Source organism: Magnolia sinica, chromosome 1 (assembly GCF_029962835.1).
Source record: "Magnolia sinica isolate HGM2019 chromosome 1, MsV1, whole genome shotgun sequence".
NCBI classification, from domain to species: domain Eukaryota; kingdom Viridiplantae; phylum Streptophyta; class Magnoliopsida; order Magnoliales; family Magnoliaceae; genus Magnolia; species Magnolia sinica.
The window spans coordinates 37,722,265-37,736,293 of record NC_080573.1 but is presented as its reverse complement, the minus strand read 5'-3'; the positions used below and the strand labels follow the sequence as shown (position 1 = coordinate 37,736,293).

At 37.7% G+C, this 14,029-nt stretch overlaps 1 protein-coding gene across 1 annotated transcript; it reads right to left on the bottom strand.

Annotated features, from left to right (window-relative positions):
* Nucleotides 1-4,735: 4,735 nt before the first annotated feature.
* On the bottom strand, nt 4,736-7,630 carry LOC131246091 (pyruvate kinase isozyme G, chloroplastic-like). Its single transcript, XM_058245962.1, has 5 exons — nt 7,482-7,630; nt 5,685-5,785; nt 5,379-5,526; nt 4,887-4,995; nt 4,736-4,793 (listed from the first exon to the last, which is right to left on the bottom strand). The coding sequence occupies exons 1-5, from the start codon at nt 7,628-7,630 to the stop codon at nt 4,749-4,751; spliced, it is 552 nt and encodes a 183-aa protein (XP_058101945.1). The 3' UTR covers nt 4,736-4,748.
* Between the last annotated feature and the right edge of the window lie 6,399 nt (nt 7,631-14,029).

Below are 14,029 nucleotides of genomic sequence, written 5' to 3'. Positions count from 1 at the left end.
GGCTAAGTCGACTCGGTGAAATTTCGAGCAAGGCTTGAGTGTCAAGGTGAGTTGTATCATTTTCTTCCATATTTCTTTAATGCAGCAATACTATGTTGAAATTTTCAGCATTTTTACAGGTTGAGAAGTGGGTTGATCCAAAATTCTGTTGACAGTGTAATCTCTAATTGCTTTATGTTGAAATTTTCAGCATTTTCATATGTATGTTACCCATGTTAAAATCTGAAACTTTCAGATCATATGACTGAATTGTTGAAATTTTATGTTTCAGGGACGATCCTTCACAGAATTTGATAAGATATGTAAGTGCAAGTTTTCCTTCTTGATCCATGTATATCATCACTAACATTGCATCCAGCTGAGCCATATTTTTTCTGTAATAACAGCCTGCCCTTTTTGTGAACAAAGAGAGATAATTCAGAATTAGTAGAGACAGATGGGCTGACAAGTTGTTCAATAGAAAATTTGAAAGGTTTGATATTCAAACAAGAAGTGTTGTAGTCCTGGCATATTGCTGTGTAGATTTTCTTTTGTACATTGTTCAAAAACTTGTGGCCTGAGCTTGGCTGAGTTGACCTATTTAAAAAGCTGGCAAAACATTCCAAGTTGATGATTTACTTGGAGTGTTAGTAGTTTCAACCCAATAAGTTTCTGGATTGTTGAAATTGAATTGAAACTTTAAGTTTCTTCTGAGAATTGCTGGCATTTTGTTTAGTATCATCTTTTTGTTGATTTGCTCAACTCCTTTACTGCTTCTAACACAAGCAAAACCCAATTGACATCATGTGTTGCTCTCCATAAGTAACCAATTTGCCATGCTGGCAGATGTCTGGCATGTACATGAGCTGCCTTGTACATGCATGTGTTGACAAAAACCTATAGTACCAAAAGGCAAGAAAGAAACAAGATAAAGATCTTTTGCTTTTTCTGCTTTTACCTTTTTTCAAATTGTTGTATTGAAACATGAATCTATTACTCATGAAGCGATTTGAATATTAAGGTTTCCTTGGTTTCCTTGTATGTAGCTTTTAGTAGATAAATTTTAACTAGTTGATATTTCAATGGTCTTTTCTTGTCTGTATCCTTTTAAATCATTCACTCTCTTACTCAATTTGTACCACATTCTGATTTTGCAGAGAGGAAATGATGTTCTGCATTCACCAGTGACTATGCATATTTAGTTGTGGAGATTGAAGGTGCTAAATTGTTTATCGATAATTATATTAATTGACAGGTAGAGATTTCTGAACTAAACAAGGAACTGAGCTGACTTCAGAATCAGGCAAGATTTGTGGCATTTTCTTTCGTATGTACAGAATTAGGCTTTTATTATTGTTGTTGTTGTTGTTGTGGTTAGCAATATCAGTGTCATTTTGTGTTTTTCAAATGACTGAAGCAAGGCTACTTTTTAATTAGAATTTTTGATATATATACACATGAGTACTAGGCATCAAACTGGTGTCATGAACTTATCGATGCATATGCCACTAGTCAAGATCATACCCATGGCGTGTTCTTCACATACATGAGATTGAGGGAGCAGGAAATTAGAAATCTGATATAGTAATGTGTGGCACTAAACCTGAAATTTGGAGTTCAAGACAGTGTTGTATTCCGATTCATACTGGAAGAGCTGGTCTTTTAATTTGATTTTGTAGTTGAAAAGAATTTAAAGCAGAGGTAAACATGAATTCTATGATTTTTACAATCTGATGGTTATATATGGCATTGAAAGACTTTCTTTTTTTTTTCTTTTTTTTTGAATTTGGATAAGATGACTATCAGGTTCAACAGATTCAAAAAAACAACAAATCCCATTCGTCATATCCTCTTGATTAAACTGATTGTTCACAATTCAGCTCACTTGGGCATCCAAATGCAGCGTGCATGCCTTCACAAGATCAATAACATTGTTTACATTCATACCCCAAATTTTTATTTTTTTATTTTTATTCTTTCTTTCCTCATTCGTCTTCTGCTGCTGCTTCTTCTTCTTCTTCTTCTTTTTCACGTTATATGAGCTTGGTTAGACACAATATCCAAGTTAAGAACTATAAACTCATATTTTTGTTTTTATTTTTATTTTTTATTTTTGGGTATTTCACAAATTCAATCTTCTTTTTTCTTAACCATTCACAGTGGATTTTTTTTTCTTGCTTTCTTTTGCAGTGCTGCTGATTGGAAATTTGCAGCTGACCAACTTGTTAGAACAATTCCAGATAAATTAATAGTTCACTGTAAGGAGTAGTTTTCCAAGTTTTCTGTCTTTTTTCTTTCTGTTATGTTTGGTATTCTTTTCTCATTGGGAACATTCAGCCTTTTGACGCCACTTGTGCTAGGAGTAGACCATATAGAGGATTTGTTTTTATTTATTTATTTACATTTAAGACCATTTATTGTAATATTTTTTTTTTATTGTGTGGTAATATAAATTTTGTTTAATATTCAGTTTAATTTGTATTGCATCATTTTTATGTTTCAAATATTTAAAAAATACAGGTTTTGATTGAATTATATATAATAATAAATAAATTACTGGCATGCTAGGGCCTCTCAAATCCATACAAGGGCTTCTCGCGGCGCTTGTGTAGAAATCTTACGGCGCTTTTTCGCAAGAAAAAGTGTCCACAAAGCATTTTACCGGCGCTCTAATTGATTTATACCGGCGCTTTTTCGCGTCGGAAAAACATACAATTATCGGCGCTCAGAAAGGCGCCGATAGAAGTTCCCTAGCGCCGCCAATACTTTTAGCGACATATCCATTTAGCGGCGCTTGACTAGCGCCAATAATAGAATCACCGGCGCTTTTAGGGATTTATAGCGGCGCTTGTGAGCGCCGCTAAAAGTCACATTTGTTGTAGTGAGCATTGGAGCATTTCTCAAATATAATAGAATACAATCTAAAGCACATGTATAGTCTTCGAAACATTAGATTGCTTGGAAAAAAAGTGGTCCAGAAGCTCTTAATCTAATGCATTCTTTTACATTTTAATAATATTTTACAAAAATGATTTTGATTGTATTACTTAGTGGCATTAGGATATGATACATGAGATATGATCTTTATTTATTTTTATATGCCACCAATTAAGATCGAAATCAGTTAGTCTATTATGATTTAACACACATGTTAAGCCACAAGAGGAGGTGGGTCATAGTAGGGTTGGAATATTGCCACAAGAGGAGGTGGGTCATAGTAGGGTTGGAATATTGGCACAAGAAATTCTAAGTGGACCTGGTAGTGCACTTTGTAATTGTGTTTTCTACACGTGTGGTCACTATGCACACGAGTGAGAGATGAGAGATCGATGTTGTTCATCAGGCGACTCCCAGTGTGGACATGATGAGTCTCAAAAGTCAGGCTGATCTTGTCATCAGGTTGGTAACACATGTGCATGGAATTTCTACCGTTGAGATGTCACCTCATTTGGCATGCATGGAGAAGATCTAATAGTGAGTGGGGCATGGTCTGAAAATTGCAATGTTTGGGTGATCCTAGCCCTTTAATTGGTGGCATACAAATGTACATAAATGGCTCCAGTCAAGTGAGAAAAAGGTCCAATGATTAGATGGTTAAGATAGTCCTATCATAGCTAATATTGGCTAGGACCCATTACTCAGGCGGAGCCTAGCTAGTTCGATCGGATCATCAAAACATAGTTTGCAAACTCGGTTAATCCACCCGACACTTGGCCAAGTGATATTGTACAGTTGCCCATGCATTTATATGGGCCCTGTCATGGGTGGGAAAATACATTTATGCATTTAACCCATTCATAATGGCTTGCGTATCACTGGATCTTAAGATGAATGCCGGTTGGATACCTGAAAACATCAACAAGGTTCACATGGATAGTTTTACTTCTTGCTTGCAGCTCTGACAGGCACTGACTTTATTGTTTACATGTTATGTGCAAAGTGGTACAAATGCATCTCGTTTGAAGGGAAATGTGGAGCCAAAGAATTCACTCATGATACCAATTCGCTTAAAGAATCTAGTAGTGGGTGAATGAATTTGGGTGGGTTATTAAGCAAGATGTGTAGCAGTAAGCCTATGAACAGTGTTACATGGGTAGGTGAAGCAAGATACCAGGTGAAGAAACTTGTAGCAAATGTTGAAATAAAAGACAATGACAACCCATCTTTTAAAGATTTCTAGAAACTTCCAAGGCATGTTTCCTTCCCCCACACACAGTGGGATTTGTCTTCTAATCCCAATGGGATTGTAAAGAAAGTGATAGAAATTGGACATGCGTAACAATACGAGTAGCTAACAAAAGAAGATAGTTGGTCAGGATGAAACAACTTGAGATCATGTCTTGACCAATATTTATCATATGGTGTTGGTACCTTATCTGCCTCCATGAAAAAGAAGAAAACAAGTCAAGAAAAAAAATAAAATAAAATGTGTGATTTAGTACAGTGTTTCGGATGCTCAGCTGGTTGATCAATATATCAAATTCTCATTATTTATTTTTTATTTTTATTTTACTTTTTTTTTTTTGCATAGCTAAGCTGTGTTTGTAAGAAACACTAATGATGATGGTAAGTTCTCTAGCAATTGGCCTGATGTTCAAAACTCATTAGATAGAAAATATGACCACTTATAAACAGCGAATGCCTCCAGCTTCACATTCCTGATACCATAGCACTATACATGAGTTCTACAAAACATCTAAGAAAAAGATTCGAATTGACTTAATTCAGTATATTCCACATTCATCAAATCGGTTGTGTTCCACTCTAGTCTAGACAAGAGTAACATGCTCTCCCTCCTCCAACAAACCTCGGCTCTGGTGCATGAAAATTTCATGGAATTAACTACTAAAGGTGAAAACAACGGGAAATAAAAACGATGAAGATCCATGAGTGCAAGCATTCCATACCAGCAAGAGATTCAGAGCTCGAGAGAATGTCTCTTCTGCATCATTGGAAAACTGCTTATATATGGGCAGCACCCCATGATAAAGTGCCAGCCTCTGCTTAACCCTTTCTCTGCCAAGCACGAAACTCTAATTCTGCCAAGCACAGAAGGCCTCAATCTATAACTTGCCAAGCACAGAAGGCCTCAATTGATAAAGTGCCAGCCTCTGCTTAACCCTTTCTCTGCCAAGCACAGAAGGTCTCAATCTATAACTTGCACATCAGCAAGCCAATAATTGAGGAAAAGTCCTTAATGCCAAATGTTGGCTATTTGCCATCCTGAAACTTTCTTGGAAAGCAAATATGAAGGTGGTATATTTTCAAAGCATTGATGTTTCTGATGGCAGTTTTACAGAAACCCATCGAAAAATATTATAATATGACAGTTAAAAATACTAAGGAACCTGTATAAATCAAACAGTTCAATCTCGTAATGATTAGTGCAGAGAACTTACTCATTCGTGAAGGCAAAGATGGTAGAGGAATGCCGATAGTGGCTTAACAGTGTAGCCATTGATCCCGTTCTCATGAAGACAAGACTGGATGTGCTAAGAGTGTTTGCCATTGTAGTTGCATGGAAGCCAAACATAGAGAGACAGGAATAAAAGAAATTTATTGCACATAGTGGAGAATTGCATGTATTTGACTGATATACATTTCAATCTTCTTAAGCCTAGTATCGTAGATGCGTTACTAGACCAACTTTTCCATGATTAAAAAGAGAAGGGGCCTTCCCTTGTTGGTATAATAATCATAAAGTACTTTGAGAGCAGTAGCCGGACTTGGAGGGGAGATGTTTGACAAAGTTGATTCAGTCCTCAGTGCCACAGTATGCATTACTTTGACAGCCTTCAATGGATACCGAAAGTAACAATTGCATATATGTAACATCTTCTATTGATCATGAATACTCAAGTTAAAAGGAATATAGCAGTTCTTCAATATACTTGATAAAAATATGACTATATGCATAATCAATATTAACTATATCATTACGCTGTGACCATGAAAAACTAAATTCTTCACCTGCCAATACACAACTGTCCTAAATTGATCTGATTTCTCACTGCATGTTTCTGAACAGAAACAAAACTAATCCCACTTTATTCAGAATGTCATTTTTACTACCTATGATCTTTTCATGAGATCTCCCCATGTGCAACATAAAACGGCATTCAGAATACTTTCGCCAAAGATGTACAAGTTACAGATATCGCAGGAAAAAAAATAAAAATAAATAAATAATCTCAAGATGATTCTTTTTTCTTTTTTCTTTTTTTCTTTCAGCTTGAGTAATGAGAATGCCACTGATTGTGATTTATAAAGCTTTCTTGGAAATAAGCAAGATATACCTTGTAACCAAATAACCAATTTTATTATAAAAGGAGAGGAAACCCAAAAATGAACACCTGCTACCCAAAATCCATTACATCAGTGGAACATCAAAGTTTACAACCTGATCCCTGGTTGCCCCTCCCTTAGCAAGCAAGCAAGCATCAAAGTTTTCCTCACAGTGAATGTGAAAGAGAAACATTAAAGGCATCGGCATCTCTCTCAGTTCCTCCATCGATAACAAGGGCCATTGGCTAATAATAGATAACTGAATGCTTAAGGGCCTGTTTGGATGCCTGTAAGTTCTCTAAGGGGCTGCGTGATTTTCAAGTTCACTGGTAAAAACCAGGTAAAAGAGTAATAATTACTTTCCCGTCTATTTACAACATACCTGATTTGACTACTTACTATTTTGACCAAAAAATTACAAAATATATATGGGTTCCACTGTGATGCATTTTGCTTATCTACACCGTTCATCCATTATGCCATTTGAATTTATAGCATGAACAAAATAATGAGGTATATCCAAAACTCAAGTGGACCACACCATATGAAAAATGGAATCAAATACTTACCGTTTAAAACTTTGTGAGGCCACTGTTTCTTTTGGTGTGGGCCACCTAAGTGTTGTATCTACTTCATTTTTTGTCTCATTCTTCAAAATATTATAGTAAAATATATGGATGGAACAGATATATCATATATATTACTGTACGATTCAAAAATTAAAATTATCTCTTTTGAAATAGTTTCAATGGCACAAATACCTATGAATTTTCAAACATGGTAAACTATAATAATTACCTATTTACAAATACACTGGCTTTGAAAAAACAAACAGGCCCTAAGTTGTAAGTCTCTTACTAGTGAAAGTCGATCATGTTTGGATGCAAGCGATGGGTCATTTACAAGTAAATTGGTTTTTGTGTGTTTGAGTAACCCGTAAGTGTATCCATGAGACAAGGCATGAATTTGACAAAAGAGAAAATGGGTCATTTACAAGTAAATTGGTTTTTGTGTGTTTGAGTAACCCGTAAGTGTATCCATGAGACAAGGCATGAATTTGACAAAAGAGAAAATTCTAATCGTAAAAATTTAAAAATAAAAAACTCCCTGAAGGTTCGAGGTCTGAGCAATACTTTCTGAAATGTTATGACTGGTCTTATAGCAAGAAATCTATACAAAAAGTACTTCACATAACAAGAAATCTATACAAGTACTTATTTCCCATGGCAGTTTCACCAGAGAGCATGATGGCATCAACACCTTCTCGTACTGCAATTGCAATGTCTGTGACTTCTGCTCTTGTTGGAGTTGGATGGTAAATCATGCTCTCCAACATGTTTGTTGCCACAATCACCGGTTTTCCCATGCTACAGAACTTTCTAATGATCTCCTACTATTTGATCAGTGCATCGAAGCTTCAGTTACTTTTTATGGCCACAACATTTAAAATAAAATTTTTTTTTTAAAAAAAAAAAAAAAAAAAAAAACGCCGTTGAATGATCCCGGCCGTCAGATTGTTAGACTTTTCCCTCCGAATCCTCACACCATAACCCCTATTTATCCAACTCTTTGTTCGTCACTCTTGAAAGAGTCTTCAGCCGAGCATGAGAGAAAGAGGTTAAGGGGCGGAGAGGGGGGAATCGTGGGTGGGGAGACGAAGCTTTTGCGGCCGTATGAATGTGCCTGACACAGTTGAGTTTTGGATCCACCGCATCTTTGGTCGTATCTCCTAAAATGATCTCGCAAAAACGGATGGACGGGTGGATTTCTCCCAAACATCACAGTGGGACCACGTAGCATCCCAGTGCAGGAACTTCCTGGGGTCGGAACGGGGTTTAGCAGGGAACGGATTGGCTACTTCCCCTGCCACCGTCCGGTGGCTGATGGTTGGTGCTCTGTGGGCCCCACCGTGATGTATGTGTTTCATCCATTCCGTTCATCCATATTTACATATCATTTTAGGGCTTGATCCCAAAAATGAGAGCGAGGGATATAAATCTCCAGTGGACCATACCACAGGAAAACAATATTAATGATTAGATATCCAGTATTAAAATCCTCCTTAGTCCCACTGTACTATTTATTTGACATATAATCTGTTGATTAGGTCACACAGATTGGATCTCAAATAAACACCACGGTGGGCCCTAAGAAGGTTTCAACGGTGGATGTCCCTATCCCATGCACCGTTTTCTATGGTGGGTCCACTTGAACTTTGGATCTGCCTCATTCTTTGGCTCAAGCCTTAAAATGATTTCTCCAAATGGATAAATGATGTGGATATAAACAACACATACATCATGGAGGGGCCAAAGAAGGTGAAGACGTAACATCAATAGCAAGACTCGCTCTTGTTGCATTCGGTAGCTGATCCCGTCCGGGTCCACATGCCGTCCATATATTTTTTTACAGTGCGGACCGTCTGTTTCCCGGAGGCAGGAACTCCCTGCCTCCAGCGTTTTCATTGGTCAACGTCACTATAAGTGCCATATCATCAGATTTTTTTAAATATATTAAAAAAGGTACATTCAATAAGAAGTATAGTGGAGACGTTAAACGGAAGCGGTTTACGTGCTAAGTAAATCAGTATGGTAAGCGTATTGAGTAAAGTTTGTGGAGCCCAACGTCATCCTTTCATTGTATCAACTCCATTGATCTCTTTTATCATCTAATTTTACAGTTTTACAACAAAAATGATTCATATCCAAGGATGAAGTGGACCACACCACCTGAAATAGTGTGAATTGAATTTCTACCGTTGAAAAGTTGTTGGGGGCCCACAAAAGTTTTATATCAAGATGATATTTGTTTTTTCCATTCATCCATGTCTTTGTGATCTTATGAATAATTTGGATGAAAAATAAACATCATTGGGGGCTTAGAAACATTTCAATGGTGAAAATCAATACTTCCACTGTTTCCTTAGGTATGGCCTACTTGATCTTTTGATATACTTCAGTTTTGGGCTCAACCCCTAAAATGATATGAAAAAACGGATGGACGGCATGGATAAACCACATGAAATCACAGTGGGCCCAACAGAGTTTACTGAGTACGATCAAACTTGGTAGGCAATTCGATTTCATGTGTCTAACGGGGACGCGGATTTCCTGCCAAAGCCTTTTGGAGTAAGATCCTGCACAAGGATTTCGGATGGGCCCACTATGACATTTGTGATAAATCTAACCCGTTCATCCATTTTTAGATATCATTTTAGGACATAATATCAAAAATTATATTTCAAAAAAAAAGTATAACACCGTTAAATATATTAAAACGGTTTCGCTTGGAAATCAGATTGCATATTGATTACGGCAAGCTCTTGCTCTCACGTAGTTGGGCCCACCTTGTATGTATGTTGTCTTGTCCATCCATTTTTCCATCTAATTTAAGGGGTTAAGCCCAAAATTAAAGTATATCCAAATATCAAGTGGATCGCTGGAAGCAGTGGGGATAATGATTTCCACTGTTGAAAACTTGCTAGGCACCATAGTGATGTTTATTTGTCATCCAACCAGTTCATAAGATCATAAAGGCATGGATGAAGAGAAAACACAAATATAAGCTTGATCCAAAAATTTTGTAGCCCTGACAAATTTTCAATGGTAAACATTCAATTTAACTGTTTCCTATGATGTGGTCCACTTGAACATTGTATATGCTTTATTTTTAGTCTCAAGCCCTAAAATTATCTGGTAAAATTTATGGACGGAGCGGATAAAATACATAAAATCATGGTGGACTCTATGGAGTTTACTCATTACGCTGACACTGTAAGTTACTCACCATGCAATCAGCGGAAACGATTGGCTACTCCCCCTGCCACCAGCCAATGGCTGGTGGTTAGTACTCCGTGGGCCCCAACATGATGTATGTGTTTCATCCATGCCGTTCATCTATTTTTCCAGATCATTTTATGGTTTGAGAAAAGCACGAGGTATATCACAATCTCAAGTGGACCACATTATAGGAAACGGTGTTGAATTAGCGTCGACCATTAAAAACCTTTTTAGGGCCATAAAAGTTTTGAATCAAGCTGATCTTTGTTTTTTTCCTTTCATCTAGGCCTGTATGACCTAATCAAAAGATTGGATGTCAAATAAATAGTACAGTGGGCCTTAGGAGGATTTTAATGGTGGATATCCAATCACTGTTGTTTTCCTATGGTGTGGTTCATCTGAGATTTATATACCTCTAATTTTTTGGATAAAGCGCTAAAATTATATGTAAAAATGGATAACCCCTAGCCACCCAGCCGGTAGCAGAGGGAGTAGCCAATCCGTTCTTGCAATCAGCTACCTTCTATTTGAGGATTCAACGCATAGATTAAGTAGCAATACTGCTACTAAAGTGATGTCACCTAGTTATGTGGGACCCACCATGATGTATGTTTTGTATCCACACCGTCCATCCATTTGGAGAGATCATTTTAGGGCATGAGCCATAAAATGAATTGGATCCAAAACTCAAGTGGACCCCAACACAGAAACAGTGGAGAGAGTTATGCCTGCCATTAAAAACCTCAAAGGGTCACAATAATTTTCCATCAAGCTGATATTTGTGTTTTCCCTTCTTTAATGTCTATGTTAACTTAACGTTCACTATGATTTTTATTTAAGTTTTCATTTAGGGATTCAGTGCACAGGTTGAGTAGCGAGACTCACTACTAAAGTGACGTCACGCAGTTATGTCGGTCCCACCATGATGTATGTTTTGTATCCACACTGTGACGGGCTACAGTAGACAAAGTGACAAGGTTGTAGCACAAAATGACAGAGTACTGTAAACAAAGTGACGGGTTTGCAGCACAAAGTGACGGGGTACAGTAGACAAAGTGATGATGTTGCAGTACAAAGTGACGGGGTTTAGTAGACAAAGTGATAGGATTGCAGTACAAAGTGGTGGGGTTTAGTAGACAAAGTGACGAGGTTGCAGTACAAAGTGACAGGGTTCAGTAGACAAAATGACGGGATTGCAGTACAAAGTGACGGGGTACAGTAGACAAAGTGACGAGGTTGCAGTACAAAGTGACGGGGTTCAGTAAACAAAGTGACGGGGTTGTAGTACAAAGTGACGAAGTTCACTAGACAAAGTGACGAGATTGCAGCACAAAGTGATGGGGTACAGTAGACAAAGTGACGAGGTTGTAGCACAAAGTAACGGGGTACAGTAGACAAAGTGACGATGTTGCAGTACAAAGTGACGGAGTTGCAGTACAAAGTAACGGGGTTCACTAGACAAAGTGACGAGGTTACAATACAAAGTGACAGGGTTCAATAGATAAAGTGACGGGGTTGCAATACAAAGTGACGAGGTTCAGTAGACAAAGTGACGAGGTTTGAATTGGATTCAGTCATAATAAATGGTGGGCATGACTCTCTCCACTGTTTTCTGTGGTGGGGTCCACTCGAGTTTTGGATCTGATTCATTCTTTGGCTCATGCCCTAAAATGATCTCTCCAAATGAATGGACGGTGTGGATACAAAACATACATTATAGTGGGACCCGTATAAATAGTTGACATCACTTCAGTAGTAAGTCTCACTGCTCAATGTGGCACCGAATCCCAAATGGAAATGAAAGCGGATTGGATACTCCCCCTACCACTTGCTCGGTGGTGGTGGTGGTCGGTACTCTGTGGGCCCCACCATGATGTATGTGTTTCATCCACTCCATTAATCTATTTTTACGTATAATTTTAGGGGTTGATCCAAAAAATGAAAGGGATATAAATCTCATATGGACCACAGCACAGGAAAATAATGGTGATTAGATATCCATCATTAAAGTCCTCCTAAGGCCCACCGTACTGTTTATTTGACATCCAATCTATTGGTTTGGTCATAAAGACCTAGATGAAAGAAAAAAACAAAGATCAGCTTAATCTAAAACTTTTATGGCCCCCAAAAAGTTTTTAATGGTCAACGTTCATTCAACACTGTTTCATGTAATGTGGTCCACTTGAGATTGGGTTATACCTCATTTTTGGTCTCAGACCATAAAATGATCTAGAAAAATAAATGGACGGCATGGATGAAACACATACATCATGGTGGGCCCACATAGCACCGAGTGGTAGGGGAGTAGCCAGTCCGTTTCCAATGGAAACCGTGGACGCGGATTCAACGGGGAAAGCCTTTTACATGAAGTTCCAGTGCTGGGATGCATGATGGGGTCCATAGTGATGTTTATAAGAATTCTAATCCATTCATCCATTTTTAAAGCTTATTTTAAGACATGTAACCAAAAATTAAGATGATAAAAAACTCAACTGAGCCATACAAGATGAAACAGTGGAGAAAGAAATTCATACCGTTGAAACCTTCCTAGGCATCTTGATGTTTATATGTCATCAAGATGAAACTGTTTATAAGGTCATTTTTACTAGGATGAAGTGAAAAAACCAAAATATTAGACCGATGCAAAACTTTTATGGCCATATACATATTTCAACGGTAGACACTAAATCCCCATTGTTTCCTCTCGTGTGGCCCATTTGAGTTTTGTATACACCTTAGTTTTGGTATTATGTCCTAAAATGATATCTTAAAATGGATGAACGGGTTGGATTTATCACAAACGTCGTAGTGTGCCCATCCGGAATCCTTGAGCAGGATCTTACTGCAAAAGGCTTTGGCAGGAAATCCGCGTCCCCGTTAAACACATGAAATCGGATTGCGTATCGAGTCTTATCGTACTGAGTAAACTTTATTGGGCCCACTGTGAATTCATGTGGTTTATCCATGCCGTCCATCCGTTTTTTCAAATCATTTTAGGAGTTGAGCCGAAAACTGAAGTATATTAAAAGCTCAAGTAGACCATACCAAAGGACATAGTACGGAAGTATTGATTTTCACCATTGAAATGTTTCTAAGCCCCCAATGATGTTTATATTTCATCCAAACTGGTCATAAGATCACAAAGACATGGATGAATGGAAAAAACAAATATCATCTTGATATAAAACTTTTGTGGGCCCCCAACAACTTTTCAACGGTAGAATTCAATTCACACTATTTCAGGTGGTATGGTCCACTTGATCTTTGGATATGATTAATTTTTGTTGTAAAACCCTAAAATTAGATGATAAAAGAGATGGATGGAGTTGATACAATGCACGAATGCCGGTGGGCTCCAAAGACTTTACTCAGTACGCTTACCATACTCGCAAACCACTTCGGTTTAACATCTCCGTTATACTTCTTATTAATTGTACCTTTTTTAATATATTTAAAAAATCTAATGACGTGGCACTTATAGTGACGTTGACCAATGAAAACGTTGGAGGCAGGGAGTTCCTGCCTCCGGGAACAGAGGATCCGCACTCATATTTTTATAATATTTTAGGATGTGATTCTAAATCATAAAAAGATCCAAATCTTAAGTAGGGCATACCAATCAAACGGTGATGAATAACCATTAAAAGCTTCTTGCAGGGTACAAAAATTTTGGATCAATTTAATCTTTGTAATTTCCCTTCATCCAGATCTTCTTGACATTATCAACATGTTAGGATTGCAAATAAATGCTACTTAAACCCTGCAAGGGGCCCTTTGTAATTTTTAATGGTGAGCATTATATTACCACTATTTCCGGTGGTGTGGTGCACTTAAGATTTAAGTCTACACAATTTTTAATACTCTACCCAAAATTGGGTTGGAGAAACAGATGGACAGCATGGATATACAACACATCATAAAGGTGGGCCCCACAGTCAAGGCCGCACTGTGTTGTGTGAGGTCGAAGCCACACCTAATCCACTCTC

Bases quoted from the DNA above. Each gene is read 5' to 3' on its own strand.
- LOC131246091 (XM_058245962.1), bottom strand. From the start codon at position 7,630: ATGGGAAAACCGGTGATTGTGGCAACAAACATGTTGGAGAGCATGATT. The intron at 5,527-5,684 runs TACTTTATGATT...TAAATTTCTTTT, and splicing joins TCCGGCTACTGCTCTCAAAG to ATTCCTGTCTCTCTATGTTT. The intron at 4,794-4,886 runs GTATGGAATGCT...TTCATGCACCAG, and splicing joins GAGCTCTGAATCTCTTGCTG to AGCCGAGGTTTGTTGGAGGA.